At 43.7% G+C, this 22815-nt stretch overlaps 1 protein-coding gene across 3 annotated transcripts; it reads right to left on the bottom strand.

The window, feature by feature from the left end:
* Positions 1–17: 17 nt before the first annotated feature.
* On the bottom strand, positions 18–11603 carry LOC115105976 (uncharacterized bromodomain-containing protein 10-like). Of its 3 annotated transcripts, none has more exons than XM_029628537.2 (8): positions 9467–11603; positions 8168–8368; positions 5750–7332; positions 5511–5566; positions 5263–5361; positions 4852–4967; positions 4571–4749; positions 18–4332 (listed from the first exon to the last, which is right to left on the bottom strand). In XM_029628537.2, exons 1-8 carry the CDS (start codon positions 10156–10158, stop codon positions 854–856), a joined length of 6405 nt encoding a protein of 2134 aa, XP_029484397.2. In that variant the 5' UTR covers positions 10159–11603; the 3' UTR covers positions 18–853. The 3 variants fall into 3 exon arrangements, with proteins under 3 accessions (XP_029484397.2, XP_029484406.2, XP_029484387.2); XM_029628546.2 differs by having other exon boundaries at positions 5272–5361; positions 5511–5569; XM_029628527.2 differs by having other exon boundaries at positions 5511–5569.
* Positions 11604–22815: the final 11212 nt, after the last annotated feature.

The following is a 22815-nucleotide window of genomic DNA, read 5'->3' on the forward strand; positions in this document are numbered from 1 at the left end:
TGAACACCACAAAACTCTTATGGAGGACAGTCGCACCATTTATTTCCATGCAGAAATGTCCACAGTTATCCAATGACAATGTACCTGCTAAATATTTTGAGGAATCTATGATAGGAAAAATAAATAAATATAACTTCCAAAATGTTTTATATGGGCTTCGACAAATCATTTAGAAGTTGCACTTCAATCATGTAAAATGCTATTTTGTCCCAAATAGTTGCTGGAAATGGAAGAGAACCAATGTAATTACATTTGGACACTGACCTGCCTCTTGAGTAGGCAACACACATCTGAAGAACATACTACAATAGGTCTGGGGGAAAGTCCTAAGAGTCTGGTAGACAGAATAAAACAAGTGCTGTTCCAATCTAAGGAATTAAAATGGATATAATTTCAGAATTATATTCAATGTCAATGAAAAGTATTACCATCACATTCAAATCCATTTGCTCTACCCTGCAATCCTAGCAATTTACAACATATGTATTACTGGCCTTGAAAAGGTTTTTAAAAAACTAAAAATGTCCAAATTCACATTTAAACTTTGTGAGAAGGCAACCCCAAAATGCTGTTAGCTTAAAGAAATAGAAAACCATCACAAATACATTTCCACCTACATTTCTTGAGCAAACTGAGTCAACTATAGCATTGCTTAAAACACACTCAGATATGCAAAGTAAAAATGCAGCTCAACCAGGCAGTTTCTCAACCAACCCCCCCCCACCTTCTACCAAAAACATTCTAGAATGTTCTAAGCAGTCCAGAAGACAAAGTTATCTGGAATATGTGTCTGCTTCATCACATCACACTGGTACTGGCTTTCAAACTCTGTCTTTCATTTGATAGGTCCACTTCACTCAGCCTGTGTAGGCATTAAGGGATTGGCAGGATTTGCGCTAGGCAACGGCACTCTCCCAGTGGAGTTAGGAGTAACAACCAACGCAGCCAAAGACTTGTTAGCCATCTCTGGCAGGCCTGTGATGGTGGTAGGGCCTCTAGCCAAATTTAAAACGGCACCATCAGGACTCACTAGTAGCTTGGTGGTGGGGCTAGTTGTTTGCACTGCTGATGCAGGCGCCTGTAAAGGCTGCAAAGGGGGCTTGCCCAGGCCCAGTATTTGCTGCTGCTGAGGATTGGATAAAACAGTGGGCATGCGGATAGTCTCTGCCGACATTACCGTCCTGATAGGTTGTGCTGGTGTCATGATTATAGTGCAGTTGGATGGAGACACAGTTGCCACAGGAGACGCCTGTTTGCTACTGAAAGCACTCCCGATGGATGGTATGGTTGCCACGGGTAGAGTCTGCATCCTGGAGACAGTGCTCCCTATTGGGGGAACAGCTACCGCCGGCAGCACCTGTGTCCTGGAGACTACTCCCATAGGTTGCATGAATGACATTAGCTGCTGTGCTTTGAGTGGTGTGTTGACACCAAGTGCTGTGTGCAAAGGGAGCTGTTTTGATGGGCTCTGTGCAACTCCTGCCATTTGAGCTGCGCTGGGACTTCCTGGCAGGGAAGAGAGTGAGAAGCCGCCCATCCCTTCAGGTTGAGTTAAATGTGGAGCTGCAACCACATGAGTGTGTATGGTGGCCGGAGCAGGAAGCCAGTGTGAAACCTGTGGAGAACTGTTGGTGGTGCTGGTGGGCGATAGTGAGGCTCGAACAGCCACCATCTGGCGAGGGACAGTGAAAGAGACAGGGATAGAGGGTCCAACTTTCACAGTGGATGGTGCTGCCAGGGTTGGGGATCTAAGTGCTGCTTGTTGAGGCTGGTGTGTCCCGGGTGGTCTGGCCATTCTGGGGCTTTGTGCAGGTAGGGCTAGCCCAGGTAACATTGGCCCTTGTGGTACACCGGTGGCTGGGATCGCTCCCCTGGGACTAGGAGCTGCCACAGGCACGGCAGGGCTGGAGATTATGAGGACATGCTGGCCAGGCCCAAGGCCTTGAGGAGGAACAACAAAGCGGGTGTTGTTGAGGAGAATCTGCGTGCCGCCTGCAAGAGTAGCAGTGGTGTTGATGACAATCTTTTGTTGCAAAGTGGTGATGGTGCTGGAGACAGGATTGGTATTACCAGCTGGCTGTACTGGAGAGGACTGCTGAGTGGATATAGGGGCAGTTGGAGACTGTGGAGTGCTTAGCATCTGAGCAGGTGTGGCGACACCGACAGAGTTCTGAGACTGAGAAACCTGCGCCGGTGATGTGAGGGATGTTTTGACAGGGCTTAGCGGTGTAGTGACTGACATTGGTGTGTTGCTGGAGATCAAACCTCTGATTATAGAAGACCCTGGCTGCCCAGCTACCTTGATTCGATTGGGGATCACAGAGGATGAAGGGATGCCTTGTAGTTGAGATCCAGTCAGCAGTGTGGAGGACGGCAAATGTGCAGTGCTAGTGACAATATGAGACGATGGGGTTGCAAGAAGGCCTGACTTTGAGGCGGATACAAATGTTTTTTTTAAAGTAGATTGTGCGAGTGCACTAACTGGCCTGCAAAGGTTTGCCTGCTGTGGTAGCCTTATCTGAGAACCTGGAAGCAGATTGATGCTCTGGACCTTATTCAAAGCTCTGAAGTTAGCGCTGCCAATAGCTTGACCGAGGTTGAGTCCGATCTTCATTGCTTCAGTGGGTATCGACATGGTCGGGGATTGTGTGGTGGGTCCAGACACTGATGATGCCGGTTTTGGATTACCTGTAGATGGTGATTGGCTGATAAACATGAAACTTTGACCTGGAAGAGCAGAGGGAGCCGTGGTGGAAGTGACTTTGGTTGCAGCCACAGACTTGATGTTTGAGGAGGGAGAGACCAGGATGAACTTTGTGAATGGGGGGGGCCTACCCTTTTCATCTGGACCTACCCTTTTCAGAACAGGTTTGTTGACACACTGGACCAGAGACGTCTGGGTGGCACCTGCTGGTTTACCAGGTACAGTGACAATGCTTTTAAGTAGCTGTGCGTTAACAGCAAGTGTAGATGAAACAGTGCAGCCCTGGTTTACAGCAACGTTAACATCAGAACTCGCGGTCTGACTTGTGGCCATTGGAATGACAGCAGTGATCGGAGACTGGCGTGTAGTTGTTGAACTTGTGACAGTTGAAGACCGTAACAGTGAAGGTCCTGATCGCGACTGGGCTACAGGTGAGCTGGTGACTACAGGGACTGTAGTGGCAGCAGGTGGAAACGTCTTGGACACGAGGAAGGCTTTGAACTGTGGAGAGATGGTGATGACAGGGCTGGCAGGTATCGAACCAGGTCTACTCTGGTCAGATGACTGCACCTTGACAACACCAGTGTTGCCCCCCCTAGTGGTGACTAGAATGGACTGCGAGTCCCTGATGCACACAGTCTTCAGCTCTTGTTTACGGTCCGGAGGTTTGCTTGAATCAGTAGATGCCGCACTGACGGGGTTGGATCTATTTGGTATAACATTTTGGGTAGTGCTACTTGCTTTGCAACTAGGGAGTTGGACAACCTTGTAACCTGGAGTTTGAGATGTCTGCAACCTAGGAGAGATGGTAGTTGAGGGTGTTAGGATCCGGTTGTCATGACGTTGAGGCATGGTGAACCCAGAGCTTTGTGACTGTGGAGTGGAATCTTTGAAGGCTGGGACCTGGAGAGTCCTTAGTTGCTGGGGCAGACTTTTATCCTCCGACTTTTGAATGAGCATGTTCGATGGCAGGATGACCACTCGTTGCATTATCTTATTCCCTGTTTTCTGGTCCAGGATTGGCTGTACTTCGATTTTCACAGGGCTCCCATCTTTCCTGACCAGACCCATGCCCTCATGTATCTTGTATACAACCTGTATGGGGCTCTTTGGTATGGGCGTGGTATGGACTGTCTGTGAGTGTTTAGATGTTGGTGTTGTTGGTCGTGGTAGGTATCGAGAGCTTTGTGGTAAAGAAGGTTGAAGTTTGGTAGCTTGCATGGAAGAAGCACAGTCCTTGCTTTGTGCCTGACCAACATGGCAGATAACACCTGTACCAGGCTGATGATGTATTAAGGTCACTTTATTCCCTACACTCTTAGCCAGCAGGGTATGTAGTTGAACAGGCTTGTAGGCCCTTTGGAAACCAGCCATAGGTGTTACAACAACTGGGCTTGTCTCTCCAGCCAGCTGTGCTGCTGGATTTGTTTCCCTGGGTCGGTTTTCCATTTCTGATCCTTCAGGAGAAGTTGTCATCTCGTTACTGCCAATCCTGCCTCTCTTAATGGGACTTGGGTCCTCGTCTATACCGCTGTGCAGGCGCTTCAAGCCCCGAGTGGACGGTCTATGCTCATCCAAGGTCAACATCTCTTGTCTGGTTACCACGGTGAAGCTGCCTCTCAATGCCTCTGCAAAAAAACAACAACAACAAAAAGTACAACGTATTAATTCTAAAATGCCCTGACAATTTGTATGATGTGGTTTCAATGCATATTTAACATTTAACTAGATCAATTATTAAGAACACATTCTCTATTACAATAACGACCTAACCAAGAGGGTGCAGGTTAAACACACTACCTCCTTAGTATATGCTGCTCCTGTGATTTATTATTCAGTTGTAGCAACAAATAAAGCACAATTTACCTCCTGTCCACAGAATTCTCTGAACTGTCTGGTCCTGCTGTTGCAGTTCCTCCTCTTCAGTCAGTCTAGTGTCGTCACCTGTGCTTCTGTCCACATCCTCTGCCACCCACTCCTCTCTGACAAAGTTGTCACAGTCGGGGTGCTTTTTGAAGTCATCATAATCCTTTTTTAAACGTAGCCTGTGGGGACAGATGACATAACAGGCATCGGGGAGACAGTTATGTGTTTTTGCCGGACACAGCTTTTAGGTTAATATAACTGCCTTCAGGCAAGTGCCTTACCTGTTCCTATGGAAAGCCTTGACCAGTTTGGGTTCCCATGGGGAGAGCTCGTTGAGCAGCCTTATGAGAGTGATGTGCAGGTCTTTCACGGCTTCTCTCCTGAAATACCACCTTTCCTGTTAAACCATTAAAACACATGACGTCAAGAATAAACAAACCCAATGCTTGAAAGCATTAACCACTGTAGTTCGTATTCCCCCTCTTATTCTCGATGCCGTATACTCCCATAGTAGACAAGCTATAGAAATGTGTTCCCTCCATCATTCATTTTTAAAAAAAAATTTTTTTTTTTTTTTTACATTGTATCGATGTAATCCACCCATACAGTGTGTAAACGTTGTTTCTGTAAATAATGCTTTTTTGACACGGTATAGTCAAACCAAAATACAATTAAAAAAAAATATTTATTACTTTACTAACAGATCTCTTTTTGGTGCTCTCCAGCTCATCCAGCTCATCCTCTGTCCTGCTGATGAGTTCCCTCAGCTCCTCTAGACTGGTGCACACCAACTGGATTAAGAGCGTAGAGAGGCAGATGGGGAAGAGAAGGAGAAAGACAAATCAGCATGCATGGATTCAAATAGCATATTAATTCCTATTCCGTATTTTGCATTAAAACAATACAACAACAAAAACTTGTGAAAAACTGTGAGGCTTACCCTAAATCCGTGTTCAACTGGGAGTTGAGGTTTCTTCTTTGAAGACAGCTTTTTTCCTGCTGAGAAATAATATTATGTTACTGAGTAATTAAGACATCAATCAGCCAAAGCATTTGAATTCATTTTAAACAAACAGTCTCTTGACGGGTTTTACATAATTTGGCCAAACAACTATTTGTTGTAAAGCTTGATGTAGGAAGACAGGAGTAATGTGCAAAGCAGAAAGTTATTTTACCCACCCATTTTGCGTTTTTTTCTCTTGTCCTTTTTCTTGATGTTGGTAGCAACTCTCTGGAGGGTGGATTTAGCTGCCTTGGCCTTGCAGAGTCGGGTCCTGTCTGGTCTGCGCTGTCCACCTGCTGCACGTACCTCCCTCTTTTTTTTCCTTTTCTTGGCCCGAATCCTGTCCATGTTATCCTCTGTCAAGTTCACCTTGCGGGTGTGGCCAGCCCCAGAAGCTGAGGTTGTTGATGCCTTGTTCTTGGCACAACGGCAGCGATGATTGTCCTCTGACTTTGCCCCCATTCTGGAGACACATCTTGGACATGGCCTCAGCCCCTCAGTGAGTTTGTCCCCGTCGACTTTAACATCAGTCTGTCTCATTGGTACAGCCACACTAGGCCTACCTGTTATCTCACCAGGGAGAGCAGGGAACTTGCCCGTATAGCTGTGTTCCCCCACACTGAGACGCGTCTTACATGACTCTGAGGATGACCCAGAGGAGGATGAGTCCGACCCCTCTTCCTGTTTCACCTGGAGTCTATCAGGCCTATATTCCACTTCCTGTGGCTTTTTCTTCACACACCCTCTGCCCACAAAGTCCTTGATATGTGAGGAGGGAGTAGAAGAGCCAGTGTGTCTGTTCTGTTGAAGCTTATAGTCCTCCTTATCACCATCCTCTACAGAAACAGAAGAGTCCTCATCCTCCATTCCCCACGTGTGAAACTGCCCACCCCTGCTTGTGCCCCCATTCTCCCCTTTAATCCTACCACCACTCATTCTGTCAGAACCAGGTTTCTCCTCATAGTCCTCCGTCTCCATGGAAACCAGATGCTCAGAGTCCTTCTGCTCGTCCGAGTCCTCTGATATTCCCTCATCAGGCTCCACCCGTCTGACCCAGACAGCTGGAAAGGGGAAGTCCGGGGGCATGCTGGCACTCTGGCAGTAGATACGCAGGTCCGCCCCGCAGAAATGCGGGAAGTGGATATAGGCGTTCTCATTCCCGTCATAGCCCAGGATGGACTCGCGGCACTCGTGGATGGGCTGGCCCAGCACAGCGTCCTGCACATCCTTCTGGGTCTCATACACATTGTCACACAGGCCTTTGAGCAGCCACACACGCTGAATGAAGGGTAAGAGATGGAAGGGGTTCTCCTCCAGGGGACTAACCTCCCCAGTCGTCCTGAAGAACTGATGGGAGAGGCCGAGCTGCTCAGCCATCCAGCCCTGATCCTCCGCTGTACCCATAGCATAGTACCAGCCCTGCACTCTCTGACGCAGCTCGGACTCCCAGCGGCGGTATGTGAGGGCTGGGCGGCGGTGGAGCATCCCTCTCCTCTGGGGCTGGCAGAGAAGTGAACTCATGATCTTGGAGAGGAAGACGCTGCAGCGAGGCATCAGAAGACACCGCTCCAGCTCAAAGAACACTATCTCTGGGAGGTTGAGAGCTGCCTGGGCCAGGCAGAGGAAGTGGCCGATGGCAGGGAGTTCCCACAAGGTTTTCACGGGATTCTGGGCCACCTGGGAGAGAAGACTGCGCTCCCACTCCTCTACTTCCTTGGCTGAGCTTTCCTCCGCCTCCTTCTTCTCCAGCTCCCGCTGCCTAAAATCAGAAATGAAGGATGAGTTGATGAAGCAGATATGGGTCATTCCATTTCATTTCAATCACTTTCTGACTGCACCACTTTTGATTTGAACAAAACATTCTATACAATAGTTTGACAACCCTGTTCGTAAGCTTTTAAATGATATCAAACTCAACCTTGTATTTTTTCCAGTGAAGACAGATGTTTCATAGTAGGATATGCAAAATGTGCCAACTTTGAGCACCTGTATCTCCTAAATGTTTTGGCATTCAGGTCCAAAAAGCTACTTTCTTTTTTATTTATTTTTAATTTTACCCCCTTTTTCTCAACATGTGAAAATTAAAGTTCACTTTTCAAGAAATGATCAAATAATCTGGCATGCGTGTTCGTAAGCTTTTAAATGACACCAAACTCAACCGTTTATATTTCCCAGTGATGAAGACATGGATGTCTCAATGGTAGGATATGCCAAATAGATCCACTTTGAGCACCTCAATCTCCTAAATGTTTTGGCATTCAGGTCCAAAAATGTACTTTCCGAACACTTCTACCATGGTCTAATATGTATGGAAGGAGTGTGCTCAAAGTTTTTGAAATCAAATGGAACTACTAAAAACTGAGTCTAACAATCACAGCCACATCTTTGATATAGTCATACACGGAATTAGAATGAAATATTATAAAACTTGTTTTTGTAATCCTGTATGTATAGTGTCATTGGATTAAGTAGTCTATGGAATTTGTTTGTTTTTATTTTGACCGTGGAGGGAATCGGGACATAGAAAACCCAACATCTGCCTGACCAGGCCTTAGCCTCGGGCACTGGAGCATTACATTTCATCCATATCTAACCTCTTCTCTTCCTTGGCTTTCTGCTGCTCCTCCAGCCTGAGTGCCTGGATCATGATGGACTCATTTCCCCCCACTGTTATAGTTGCCAGGCTGCGAGGCACGGACCTCCGTCTGGTTGAGGTGCCCACAGGCCCCCTCTCATCCTCTGTCCCGAAACGACCCTTGGAGGTCACTGCCAGAGTGGTCTTCTCTCGCAGCGTCCTGGTTGGGCAGGTTGATAGAAACAGAGCATCATAGTGTTAGGGTCTCAGTAGTTTCATGGGTCATGGATCAAACAAACACTACTGATGTCAAAGGTTAAATTATGTAATAAAATAAGTGTTGTTTTTTTGTTACTACTATAGCAGCAAATCAATATCATTGAATGTGTGTTAAGTGTGAATGAATGTAGCCCATGTACAATATGTAGGCTTTGTAATGAATGTACACCATTTTCCAAAAGTTTGGGGTCACTTTCAAATGTCCCTGTTTTTTAAAGAAAAGCACATTATTTGTCCATTAAAATAACATCAAATTGATCAGAAATGCAGTGTAGACATTGTTAATGTTGTCAATGACTATTCTAGCTGGAAACTTTTTATGGAATATCTACAGTTGAAGTCAGAAGTTTACATACACCTTAACCAAATACATTTAAACTCAATTTTTCACAATTCCTGACGTTTAATCCTAGAAAAGATTCCCTGATTTAGGTCAGTTAGGATCACCACTTCATTTTAAGAATGTGAAATGTCAAGAATAATAGTAGAGGGAATGATTTATTTCAGCTTTTACTTATTTCATCCCAGTGTGAATGAGCCTGTAATCAAACCCACAAATGCTGATGCCCCAGATACTCAACTAGTCTAAAGAAGGCCAGTTTTATTGATTATTTAATCAGAACAACAGTTTTCAGCTGTGCTAACATAATTGATAAAGAGTTTTCTAATGATCAATTCGCCTTTTAAAACGATAAAACTTTGATTAGCTAACACAACGTGCCATTGGAACACAGGAGTGGTTGCTGATAATGGGCCTATGTAGATTTTCCATAAGAAATCTGCCGTTTCCAGCTACAATAGCGTAGGTTAGAGTGTTGGACTAGTAACTGAAATGTTGCAAGTTCAAATCCCCGAGCTGACAAGGTACAAATCTGTTGTTCTACCCCTGAACAGGGCAGTTAACCCACTGTTCCTAGGCCATCATTGAAATTTTAATGGACAAAAAAAGTGTTTCTAAAAAATAAAAAACAAGGGCATTTCTAAGTGACCCCAAACTTTTGAACGGTAGTGTATGTATGCAAGGTTTGCACTTTCTTACCTTGACAGCAGTGTCAACTTCTGCTCAAGCATAATTTCCAATTTCTGCGCCTGTTTAGAAATCCAGTGGTCGACCCCATGGTGCCTGTAGCAGTTCTCTAACATCAGCCTGAAGTCTGCCACAAACTCTGTGATGGTTTCATACTCCCGGCTAACAAACTTCTCCTCCATCCTTCTGAAACACATGAACTGCTTAAGTTGACCCTCGGCCCTGTCAGTGTGGTCCTTGAAGCCGATGGGGTGCAAGAATGGAGTCGTAATGCCTTTGTGCTTTTCCAGGAGAAACCCGTGAAATATCCTATAGGCCTGCTGTAACTCATAGCTAAGGTCTTCTTCAACTCTAACTGTGGTAGGTATGTAGACCTCAGGTAATGACAGGTCATTTGAAATTTCAGGCACCCCATGTCTTAGTGCAAAATCATTGGTAGAACTACCGTGGGAAAGAACATTTACATTCTCCAGGGAGGTTCCGTTGCTGAGTCCTTCAGTGACTAGCCTGCTGCATTGAGTGCTGTGCCACTTTGAGTCTGATGATGATACAAGGTGAACTTTCTGCTGCTGAGATCCTGAACACAGTTCACTCCGACAGTCTTGGTTGAGAGAAAAAACATGACTGTGGTGGCTGTCCCTTTTGTCTGACATGTCGTTTTGTGGGACCTTGGATGGGTTGCAGGTTTCAGTTTGCACTTTCATGTTTGCTGGCAGCCCTGTATTTCAATATGGCGTAGCTAGCTAACCAACTGACTAAAACTGTCCCACTTTTATTGGATAACCTTGCTAGCTAGCTGACCGTAGCAGTAGCATAACGTTAGTACGCTTTGTTGCCATCTTTGAAAAGCAGCTCGCACAATTGGTAGTGGATATTATCTCCTGACAATTACATTAGTGTCACATACATAACTTGGCGAGCTAGTCCTTCCTTGTTTGACTCTTAAAAACATTCACCGGCAAGTGCAATAGAGTTGACAATACAGTATCAGTGGTAACTAACTTCAAGTCATCTAACGTACCTGCCAGTAAGCTAGCGACCAGCTGGATACTGTAGCTAGCCAACATGCCTTGGCTAGTGCTAGCTAGCTACTAGTTGGTTAACGGGACATTCTGAGAAATGTTATGTTGGCGTTAATTTGATAACTAAATGAACGAATAATGTTAGTTATGTGGGGTTTATTTAGTTAACCGATCCACCACAAACTATCTAGCAAACGATTAACAGTAGCCAAGTGCACTGGCTAACCGGTAAGGCTGACAGCAAGCAAGCAGTTAACATAATAGCTAAACAAAGTGAAGTGTATTTCAACATTTGCTAACGTTAGCTAGCTATTGGTCTTCCTTTTCTTAGTTTGGTACGTTATGATGGGACCGGTAGTCTACAGGATGGAGAAATATATCTTAACTTACAAGGCCATTACAGTAGCTACCCCAACAATCTGCGACTTCAGTTCGCCTCCAATACAAGCTACTACAGTAGTAGCCAAATTGTTAGCTAGCCGTCGTTGGCTGTCTCCTCTATCCGAGCTCATTGTTTCCAATCAAAGGCCTGCGTCTGTACTGTCCGCAGCAGCGTTAGTAGGGAAAATAATGTGATTTACAGGAAAGTTAGGCAACACAGCAATGAATCCTTGCTATGATGAGCCAACGAAACAAGCTTAGTCAGAAAGATAAGAGCGATTCGGCAAGATAAAGCTTGCTATGTAGCTGGTAGCTAGCCCACGTTAGTGGGTTTAGCTAACGATTCATGTAAATGAACTTGAACATTTCTCAAACAAACTTAAACTAGCTAATGACAAAGTAGTTTCATAATTGTAGCGATTTTGCTATCTCAGTCAACTAAACGGTCTCCAAAGTTAAGTAGCTAGCGGTTCGGTTACACTAGAGTCGAGAGGCTATGCTATCAAAATATTCCCCGAACGTTGTTTCTTCGCAACCTCCTCAGTGCGGTGCACTGACGTAGTCGCGTGTCACATTTTATTTGGGTTAAAAATTTTAAAAATAAATTATTTGGGTTTCATAACGTAGATATTACTTTTATTTGCATCGGGCAATATAAAGCCGATGTTAATCGAGTTGTTCAGAACGACAGATTGCTACCTTATCAACTCGGGGATTCGATCCAGCAATCTTCCGGTTGCTGGCCCAACGCTCTAACCACTCGGCTACCTGCCTACCCTTGACTGGAGAGTAATATGGTACATAATGCTCACTACACTTCTCACCTATCCTGTTAAAATTGGTTTCTGAGTTGTTTTTTTAATCAACAGAAGAAAAGCATGTCAGTTTTTCCATGTGCAATTCACGTGAGGCTGATGGCAAATTGACCAATAATTTAGATGGTTCAGTGGGGTCAGTCAAGCTTCATCAGTTCATAGCGGTTGACATATGCACCCTGGAGCCTCATTTAACAAAAGTGTGTGTGCACAAAAAAATACAGACTTTGCGTGCACCAGTTTTCCTGAAAAGCTTGGTATTTATCAAATCAAACCAAAGCTTTATTTAGACAGCACATTTCAGACATGGAATGGAATGCAATGTGCTTTACATGAAAAAAACTATGAAAATAAAAGCTTAAATATTTACTACACAACAAACATAAGATTAAAAAAGAACTGAACAACTAAAAAACTATCTAAGGAAAAGCAAACAAATATGTGTTTTGAGATCTCTTTTAAATATGTCCACAGTTTCAACCACCCTCAGGTTCTCTGGCAGGCTATTCCAGAGCCTGGGGGAATACTAACTAAAGGCTGCCTCTCCATGCCTCTTGGTCCTAGGCTTTTGGATAGTTAAAAGGCCAGTACCAGGGGACCTGAGGGACCTACCCTACTGGGTAAATAACTTAAAAGCATGTCTGACATGTGTGGATGATGAAACCAATAGAATCATCTTAAAATGAATTATAAAACTCACATGCAGCCAGTGCAGAGACCTGGTGTAATGTGTGCTCTCCGTCTGGTCTTGTTCAGTACCCGTGCTGCAGCATTCTGTATGTTTAGCAGTTGACCAATGGCTTTCTTGGGAAGACCAGACAGGAGAGCATTACAGTAGTCAAGCCTGCTTCTAATAAAAGCGTGGATGAGTCTCTCTGTATCAGAGAAAAGGCTGTACCTTGGAAATGTTCCTCGGGTGGAAAACTATTTTGATCACATTCCTAATGTGTGATTCGAAATTTTGTTGATAATCCAAAAATAACACCTAGGTTTTTTACCATATATAAACCGAACAGTACCAGACCCAAAATCGAACCTTGTGGAACTCCACATATGATATGTATTTTCTCTGAGTTATGTTCACCAAGGGTGACAAAAAACTCTCAACTGGTTAAATAGGTCCTAAACAAATTTAGAACCGAACAGGAGAGACCAACCCACCTCTCCAGTCTGTCCCGAAGGACATCATGGTCAACAGTGTCGAATGCAGCATTTAAATCTAAGATTACAAGGACAGAGAGCATGTTGGCATCTGTGTTAGCTCTAAAATACTTTAGCACTTTAACTAAGGCTCTGTGCTGTGGTGTGCATGAAAACCAGATTGGAGTTTTTCAGAAATAAAGTTTTCATTTAGCTGTTTGAACACCAAGTTCTCCAGAATTTTGCTGAAGAATGCAAGGTTGGAGATTGGCCGAAAATGGCTAAAAACGGAATAATCTAGATTACTTTTCATCAGAAGGATTTTCACCATAGCGGTTTTAGTACAGTGGGAAAATGCCTGTGGAGTGATTAACAATAGCTTGCACTTCTTCAGATATGCAATTAAAAACTGTTTTGTGGTGAGGAAAGTATCGAGAAGGCACGTAGAAGGCTTCAATTGTGATATCACTTTCCTGAGCATGTCTGTGTCAACCAGGGAAAATTAGCATTTCTAACTGCCTTGTTATATATGCAAAATTGCTATCTCAGAATATTATAATGGACCAGCAACTTTGACTTTCTCCACTTATCACCGCTGAACTGACTGGAAAGTATGGATATTTCCACGCAAATCTCAGACCATGCGTATGCACAGCTTTTTTTGGTTGATCAATTGTATTGCAAGCAAAGATTGGTGCACGGGAATTATAATAATGGTAGGCTGATAAAAACGTAGGTCTAATGATAAAACTGATGCATTTACCGTTGCCAAGAAGATCGCATAGCAGAATGTCGCCTAACATATCTATTTTACTTTTATTATTTAGGCCTAAATCATAATCACATTTCAGGGCATGTCTCTCCTTTCCTGATATGACTGGTTTATTCCCGCTACACGACGAATATTAGACTACCGTTTATCCATCGCCCATTCAAAAGCCATAGCCAACCATGCTCGAATGTAAATAGACTGGTCGCCTATGACAGATGGGTACACTTTTTTCTCCCTTTTTTAAAAAGAAGGTGCTATCTAGAACCTAAAACGGGTTTTCGGCTGTCCCCATAGGATAACCATTTAAATAACCATTTTTGGTCCATGTAGAACGGTTTTGGGTTCCAGGTAGAACACTTTCAACACAGGGTTCTACATGGAACCAATGATGTGTATAAACCCTAGATGACTGACAGGGGGCGCTGTAATTGAAGCCACCGCGCAGCCTTCATAATACTCCTCAATTATAAAATAAATAAATCATTGGATGCTATAGAAATGAATGTATTAATTTACACGTTGGTTATATGACAGACACCTTAATTCATACTTTTATATTATGTGAGATAAAGATCAAAATGAAAAAAATATATTAAAACATTTTCCTTTTTTTTAGAGAGTACTAATGGTGCTGTCCCCACTACAACACAAAATACTTAAATAAATGTAATTGTATACTTTAAACATGTAATTGGATGACTGCTGCTACTAGGGAGTGCCAATATGGCCGACTGGTGCCTTCAAAGCCAATACATACAGAAGAATCAGCAATCCAGGATTTATGTATGTCATTGCATGGAACCCAAAAGGGTTCTATCTGAAACCAAAAAGGGGTTTCCTATGGGGACAGCCAAAGAACCCTTTTGGAACCATTTAAAAAAAAAAAGAGTTTGTACAGTATAGCTATGTGACAGGAGCATGACATAATAGCCTATTTAATCTCAAGAGCCTATACTAAGGCAGGATATAGAAACACAGTCATGTTTTATTTTAATTTTTTTATTTCACCTTTATTTAACCAGGTAGGCTAGTTGAGAACAAGTTTTCATTTGCAACTGCGACCTGGCCAAGATAAAGCATAGCAATTTGACTCATACAACACAGAGTTACACATGGAATAAACAAAACATACAGTCAATAATACAGTAGAACAAAACATCTATATACAGTGAGTGCAAATGAGGTAAGTTATGTTAAGGAAATAAATAGGCCATGGTGGCGAAGTAATTACAATATAGCAATTAAACACTGGAATGGTAGATCGGCAGAAGATGAATGTGCATGTAGAGATACTGGGGTGCAAAGGAGCAAAATAAATAAATAAATACCAGTATGGGGATGAGGTAGGTAGATGGGCTGTTTACAGATAGACTAAGTACAGGTGCAATGATCTGTAAACTGCTATGACAGCTGGTGCTTAAAGCTAGTGAGGGAGATGTGAGTCTCCAGCTTCAGAGATTTTTGCAATTCGTTCCAGTCATGGGCAGCAGAGAACTGGAAGGAAAGACGACCAAAGGAGGAATTGGCTTTTGGGGGTGACCAGTGAGATATACCTGCTGGAGCGCGTGCTACGAGTGGGTGCTGCTATGGTGACCAGTGAGTTGAGATAAGGCAGGGCTTTACCTAGCAGAGACTTGTAGATAACCTGTAGCCAGTGGGTTTGGCGACGAGTATGAAGCGATGGCCAACCAACGAGAGCGTACAGGTCGCAATGGTGGGTAGTGTATGGGGCTTTGGTGACAAAACGGATGGCACTGTGATAGACTGCATCCAGTTTGTTGAGTAGAGTGTTGGAGGCTATTTTATAGATGACATCACCGAAGTCGAGGATCGGTAGGATGTTCAGTTTTACGAGGGTATGTTTGGCAGCATGAGTGAAGGATGCTTTGTTGCGATATAGGAAGCCGATTCTAGATTTAATTTTGGATTGGAGATGCTTTAATGCGAGTCTGGAAGGAGAGTTTACAGTCTAACCAGAAACCCAGGTATTTGTAGTTGTCTACGTATTCTAAGTCAGAGCCGTCCAGAGTAGTGATGCTGGACGGGCGAGCAGGTGCGGGCAGCGATCGATTGAAAAGCATGCATTTAGTTTTACTTGCATTTAAGAGCAGTTGGAGGCCACGGAAGGAGAGTTGTATGGCATTGAAGTTCATCTGGAGGTTAGTTAACACATTGTCCAAGGAGGGGCCAGAAGTATACAGAATGGCGTCGTCTGCGTAGAGGTGGATCAGAGAATCACCAGCAGCAAGAGCAACATCATTGATGTATACAGAAAAGAGTCGGCCCGAGAATTGAACCATGTGGCACACCCATAGAGACTGTCAGAGGTCCAGACAACAGGCGATTTGACACACTGAACTCTATCAGAGAAGTAGTTGGTAAACCAGGCGAGGCAATCATTTGAGAAACCAAGGCTGTCGAGTCTGCCAATAAGAATGTTGTGACTGACAGAGTCGAAAGCCTTGGCCAGGTCGATGAATACGGCTGCACAGTAATGTCTCTTATCGATGGCGGTTATGATGTTGTTTAGAACCTTGAGCGTGGCTGAGGTGCACCCATGACCAGCTCTGAAACCAGATTGCATAGCGGAGAAGGTATGGTGAGATTCGAAATGGTCAGTAATCTGTTTGTTAACTTGGCTTTCGAAGACCTTAGAAAGACAGGGTAGGATAGATATAAGTCTGTAGCAGTTTGGGTCTAGAGTGTTACCCCCTTTGAAGAGGGGGATGACCGCGGCAGCTTTCCAACCTTTATGAATCTCAGACGATACGAAAGAGAGGTTGAACAGGCTAGTAATAGGGGTTGCAACAATTTCGGCATGTATTGATAAACAAAATATTGAATAACAATGTGTCTTTTGCATAGAAGTGTGGGCTTTAGGCATCATTTACTTTTAAATTGTTCATTAGAAAACCAATCTTACAGAACATGTGGCCAGTGTTTGGCACTTCACTATTATAGGCAGCATGCATTTTTTGTAAAACAAAAAGAATAAAGTCATTACAAAAGATGAAAACATTCTGCCCACACTTTCTTTTAGAAACTGTTATAGCCCAGTTGCAACATCTCCAAATAATTCAGCAAATGCCTGCATTTCAAGTTTTGCAATCTCATAGGCAGCGCGGTTTAATATACAGCAGTCTAATTTAACTGGTGAACCGACAGGTGATCTTTTACGTTAAAGTAAGCTACTGTAAGTACTGTAGGCTAATTGCATTTTTTTGTAGCCTGCCCTAAACAATGTTTCAGAATTCTCAGGCAGTCCATCATATTTAGGCTGGGGGAAAAGTCAGTGCAAAACATTTGTCAATTCAAAATTCTGCTGACAGGTCCACAACCATTTACCAGAAATGGACACAGTCCTTTGCCAGATATGCAGCAGAAATTACTGAAAAAATATGAAAACATTCTGCCAACACTGTGGTAGCTTATTTTTATTTAATTGATTTTTTTCACCTTTATTTAACCATGAAAGCAGGTTGAGAACAACTTCTCATTTACAACTGCAACCTGGCCAAGATAAAGCAAAGCAGTGCGACACAAACAACACAGAGTTACACATGGAATAAACAAGTGTACAGTCAATAACACAATAGAAAAAAAAGAAAGTCTATATACAGTGTGTTCAAATGGCGCGAGGAGGTAAGGCAATAAATAGGCCATAGCAGCGAAGTAGTTACAATTTAGCAAATTATCACTGGAGTGATAGATGAGCAGATGATGATGTGCAAGTAGAAATACTGGTGTGCAAAAGAGCAGAAAAGTAAATAAAAACAATATGGGGATGAGGTAGGTAGATTGGGTGGGCTATTTACAGATGGTCTATGTACAGCTGCAGCGATCGGTTAGCTGCTCAGATAGCTGATGTTTAAAGTTAGTGAAGGAAGTATAAGTCTCCAGCTTCAGCGATTTTTGCAATTCGTTCCAGTCATTGGCAGCAGATAACTGGAAGGAAAGGCGGCCAAAGGACGGGTTGGCTTTGGGGATGGTGAAATATACCTGCTAGAGTGAGTGCTACGGGTGGGTGTTGTTATCATGACCAGTGAGCTGAGATAAGGCAGAGCTTTACCTAGCATCAAATTATAGATGACCTGGAGCCAGTGGGTCTGGCGACAAATATGTAGCGAGGGCCAGCCGACTAGAGCATATAGGTCACAGTGGTGGGTGTATAAGGGGCTTTGGTAACAAAACGGATGGCACTGTGATAGACTGCATCCAATTTGCTGAGTAGAGTATTGGAAGTTATTTTGTAAATGACATCGCCGAAGTCGAGGATCGGTAGGATAGTCAGTTTTATGAGGGTATGTTTGGCGGCGTGAGTGAAGGAGGCTTTGTTGCAAAATAGGAAGCCGATTCTAGATTTATTTTTGGATTGGAGATGTTTAATATGAGTCTGGAAGGAGAGTGTACAGTCTAGCCAGACACCTAGGTATTTGTAGTATGTAAAATATTTGACAGTGGGTAGGCTCAGGGGCGTTGCCAGGGATTTTGGGCCCTACCAGATATCACATTGGGCCCTACCACCACAGGCCACCACAACCCTGCGCAAATGCTGTAACCACACACCTCCAGAACCCAATCAACTCATGCAAAGCTTTAAATAACTCTACCTGTGCAGGCTTGCAACTCTCTTGTAGTCCAATATTTACTGTCGGTGAGCTGTGAAAATATAACACTGTGCAGACATGCATGCAACTTTCTGCATACAGTGGAATTCACTATTTGATGCAAGACTGATACCCTCTATAAGAAATGTGCTAAAGGCCATCTTTTACAGTCTAAATGTAATTTTAATGGTCAAATTCTTGAATGGAAAATTATTTTAACATTAATGAACAACTTAAAATAAATATAACTTAAATATACATTAACCTCAATGAAAATAAATGAAAATAAAATAATAATCTATAGAATTATGTAACAAACAAAATAATAAAATCAGCAGCAGATTTCTGAACTAAATATACATACCAACTAGAAAATAAGCAGCTGTGAAAGTGGAAATGGAAAACAAAGTGGAAATGAAAATGCTTGATGGTGGCGCTAGAGGAAAGGTCAAGAGGTCACCAAATCAATAGGTTTCTTCCCCTTGGGGTCTTGATTGTGGACAACAAATTGTATGGAAATCCAGCCATTACTTTGAGACATACAGTGCCTTGCGAAAGTATTCGGCCCCCTTGAACTTTGCGACCTTTTGCCACATTTCAGGCTTCAAACATAAAGATATAAAACTGTATTTTTTTTGTGAAGAATCAACAACAAGTGGGACACAATCATGAAGTGGAACAACATTTATTGGATATTTCAAACTTTTTTAACAAATCAAAAGACTGAAAAATTGGTGACGTGTAGTCAAAATTATTCAGCCCTCTTTACTTTCAACTAGTGCAGCAAACCCTCTCTCCAGAAGTTCAGTGAGGATCTCTGAATGATCCAATGTTGACCTAAATGACTAATGATGATAAATACAATCCACCTGTGTGTAATCAAGTCTCCGTATAAATGTACCTGCACTGTGATAGTCTCAGAGGTCCGTTAAATTCTCAGAGAGCATCATGAAGAACAAGGAACACACCAGGCAGGTTCCCTCGGAGAGTATCAATGAGCTTGATGCCTTGAAGTTTTCCTGAGGACGGACCTTTGGATACAAAAGATTTCCTCTCTGCCTCCTTAAACATCCCAAGGAGCACTGTGCAAGATGCTGATAATATTGAAATGGAAGGAGTATCAGACCACTGCAAATCTACCAAGACCTGGCCCCCGCTCCCTCTAAACTTTCAGCTCATACAAGGAGATCTCCTGACTGATCAGAGATGCAGCCAAGAGGCCCATGATCACTCTGGATGAACTGCAGAGATCTACAGCTGAGGTGGGAGACTCTGTCCATAGGACAACAATCAGTCGTATATTGCACAAATCTGGCCTTTAACCTGGAAGAGATGGCAAGAAGAAAGCCATTTCTTAAAGATATCCATAAAAAGTGTCTGTTTAAAGTTTGCCACAACCTGCCACCTGGGAGACACACCAAACATGTGGAAGAAGGTGCTCTGGTCAGATGAAACCAAAATTGAACTTTTTGGCAACAATGCAAAACGTTATGTTTGGCGTAAAAGTCAGAGTTGCACCCCTCAACACAGCTCATCACCCTGAACACACCATCCCCACTGTCAAACATGGTGGTGGCAGCATCATGGTTTGGGCCTGCTTTTCTTCAGTAGGGACCAGGGAAGATGGTTAAAATTGATGGGAAGATGGATGGAGCCAAATACAGGACCATTCTGGAAGAAACCTGATGGAGTCTGCAAAGACCTGAGACTGGGACCACCTCAAGGAGATGTGTCTTCCAACAAGACAATGATCCAAAACATAAAGCAAAATCTACAATGGAATGGTTCAAAAATAAACATATCCAGGTGTTAGAATGGCCAAGTCAAAGTCCAGACCTGAATCCAATCGAGAATCTGTGGAAAGAACTGAAAACTGCTGTTCACAAATGCTCCTCCATCCAACCTCACTGAGCTCCTACGGGAGCTGTTTTGCAAGGAGGAATGGGGAATGTGCACGTCAAAACTCTCGATGTGCAAAACTGATAGAGACATACCCCAAGTGACTTACAGCTGTAATCGCAGCAAACAGTGGCGCTACAAAGTAGGAGAAGCGTTCCAGGCCCAGTCAAAACTGTTCGCTGCTCTGGCCCCCCAATGTTAACTTAAAGGGGCTGAATAATTTTGCAAATGTAATGTAAATGTAACCAAATTATCAGTTTTTTATTTGTTAAAAAAGTTTGAAATATCCAAAGTAAATGTGCTTGATGGTGGCGCTTCATGATTGTGTCCCACTTGTTGTCTGATTCTTCACAAAAATACAGTCTTATATCTTTATGTTTGAAGCCTTTGAAATGTGGCAAAATATAAAACTGCAAATTTTTTTGTTCAAGGGGGACACAATCATGAATAACTTTATTGCAATTTCACTGTTTTCTCAAAAACTGTTCTCAGTCTTGTTCTCAGCCTGTGGGCATCATGTGTTCAGTGATCCAATATCCAATGTTGACCATGCTATTTAAATACAATCATTTACATTTACATTTAAGTCTCAGAGGTTTAAAAGCGCAGAGAGCATCATATCCAGGCAGGTCGACTTACAAATTTAAAGGTGCAAAAAGATTTCACCTTTATGACATCCAGTGGAACAGCCACTTTACAATAGTGCATCTAGGTCTTTATTGAGAAGGATTACTTTATCCTATCCTGAGGTATTCCTTAAAGAGGTGGGGTTTCAGGTGTCTAAACTTTCAGGCCCCCAACCGGCTACAAGGAGAAGACTGATCAGAGATGGAAGGTGGTGAACTGACTCCGCTGTCCTGGTGGCAAGAAGAAAGCCATTTCGTATCCAGGGAGTTTGTTGGGAGACCACCATTGGGGGCCAGAGCAAAATTGAACTTTTGGCAACAGTTTTGTTTGGGCTGAACACAGCTCATCACCCTGGGAACTCCCCACTGTCAAACATGGTGGTGGCCTCAGTGGTTTGGGCCTGCTTTTCTTCAGTAGGGACAGGCCAGAGGTGGATTGAACGATGGATGCCCAAATGGACCATTTGGAAGAAAACCTGAGGGTCTGAAAAGAGCCTGAGACTGGTACTGAGGTGTCTTTCCAACAAGACAATGATCAAAACATAAAGCAAAATCTACAATGGAATGGCAAAAATAAACATATCCAGGTGTTAGAATGGCCAAGTCAAAGTCCAGACCTGAATCAACTGTGGAAAGAACTGAAAGTGGAGCTCTCCATCCAACCTCACTGAGCTGTTTTGCAGGAGGAATGGGGAATGTGCACGTCTCTCGATGTGCAAAACTGATAGAGACATACCCCAAGTGACTTGAAGCAATCCAGCAAACAGTGGCTACAAAGTATTAACTTAAGGGGCTGAATAATTTTGCACGCCCAATTTAGTTGTAGGTTAAAAAAGTTTGAAATTTAAATGTCGTTCCACAGATTGCAGTTGTTGATTCTTCACAAAAAATACAGTCTTATATCTTTATGTTTGAAGCCTGAAATGCAAAGGTAAAGTTCAAGGGGGCCGAATACTTTCGGGCACTGATGTTCTCAAGTCTTGTTCTCAGCCTGTGGGCATCATGTGTAGTGATCCAATATCCATAGCCATGCTATTTACATTTACATTTACATTTAAGTCATTTAGCAGGCTCTTATCCAGAGCGACTTACAAATTGGTGCTTTCATGTATGACATCCAGAGCATGAACTAGGTCTTTTAAGGAACGGAAGGATTACTTTATCCCTACCTAGGTATTCCTTAAAGATGTTAGGTTTGAGGTGGTGATTGACTCCGCTGTCCTGGGTGTGAGGGAGTTTGTCCAGGATCAGCGAACAGTTTGACTGGGCTGAGCGGGAACTGTACTTCCTCAGTGACGTAGGAGGCGAGCAGGCCAGATGGAGAACGCAACCCTTGTTTGGGTGTATGGAGCCTGGAGGTATCATGGAACGGTCTTGCAGTCCTTCAACTGGGAGTGGAGAGCAGGAGCGGGGTGACGTCTTGGAAGGTTGAACACGAGGTTCAGCTTGGATGAGTTGATGGGTTTAATGGCACAGGCAGGGAGCCAGCCAACAGCGAGTTGCAGTAATCCAGACGGGAGATGACAAGTGCCTGGAGACATGCAGGCAGGGTCGTATGCGGATGTTGTAGAGCATGAACCTACAGAAACGGGCCACCGCCTTGATGTTATTTGAGAACGACCTCACGGTTCTTAGCGCTCTGGGACGAGACACAATGGGTTGTCAACCGTGATGGCGAGATCATGGAGGGCAGTCCTTCCCCGGGAGGAAGAGCAGCTCCCGTCTTGCCGAGGTTCAGCTTGTGATGATCCGTCATCCACACTGATATGTCTGCCAGACATGCAGAGATGCGATTAGCCACCTGGTCGTCAGAAGGGGGAAAGGAGAAGATTAATTGTGTGTCGTCTGCATAGCAATGATAGGAGAGACCATGTGAGGTTATGACAGAGCCAAGTGACTTGGTGTATAGCGAGAATAGGAGAGGGCCTAGAACAGAGCCCTGGGGGACACCAGTGGTGAGAGCACGTGGTGAGGAGACGGATTCTCGCCACGCCACCTGGTAGGAGCGACCTGTCAGGTAGGACGCAATCCAAGCGTGGGCCGCCGGAGATGCCCAACTCGGAGAGGGTGGAGAGGAGGATCTGATGGTTCACAGTATC

This window comes from Oncorhynchus nerka, linkage group LG4 (genome assembly GCF_034236695.1).
Source record: "Oncorhynchus nerka isolate Pitt River linkage group LG4, Oner_Uvic_2.0, whole genome shotgun sequence".
Classification (NCBI taxonomy): domain Eukaryota; kingdom Metazoa; phylum Chordata; class Actinopteri; order Salmoniformes; family Salmonidae; genus Oncorhynchus; species Oncorhynchus nerka.

What these genes read in the sequence shown, in the direction of transcription:
- LOC115105976 (XM_029628527.2), bottom strand. Translation starts at nt 10,158, where the DNA reads ATGAAAGTGCAAACTGAAACCTGCAACCCATCCAAGGTCCCACAAAAC. An exon ending in CAGTTGAACACGGATTTAGG is followed by an intron (nt 5,362 to 5,510) that starts GTAAGCCTCACA and finishes CTCTTAATCCAG; the next exon opens with TTGGTGTGCACCAGTCTAGA. An exon ending in AAAAGAGATCTGTTAGTAAA is followed by an intron (nt 4,968 to 5,262) that starts GTAATAAATATT and finishes ATGGTTTAACAG; the next exon opens with GAAAGGTGGTATTTCAGGAG.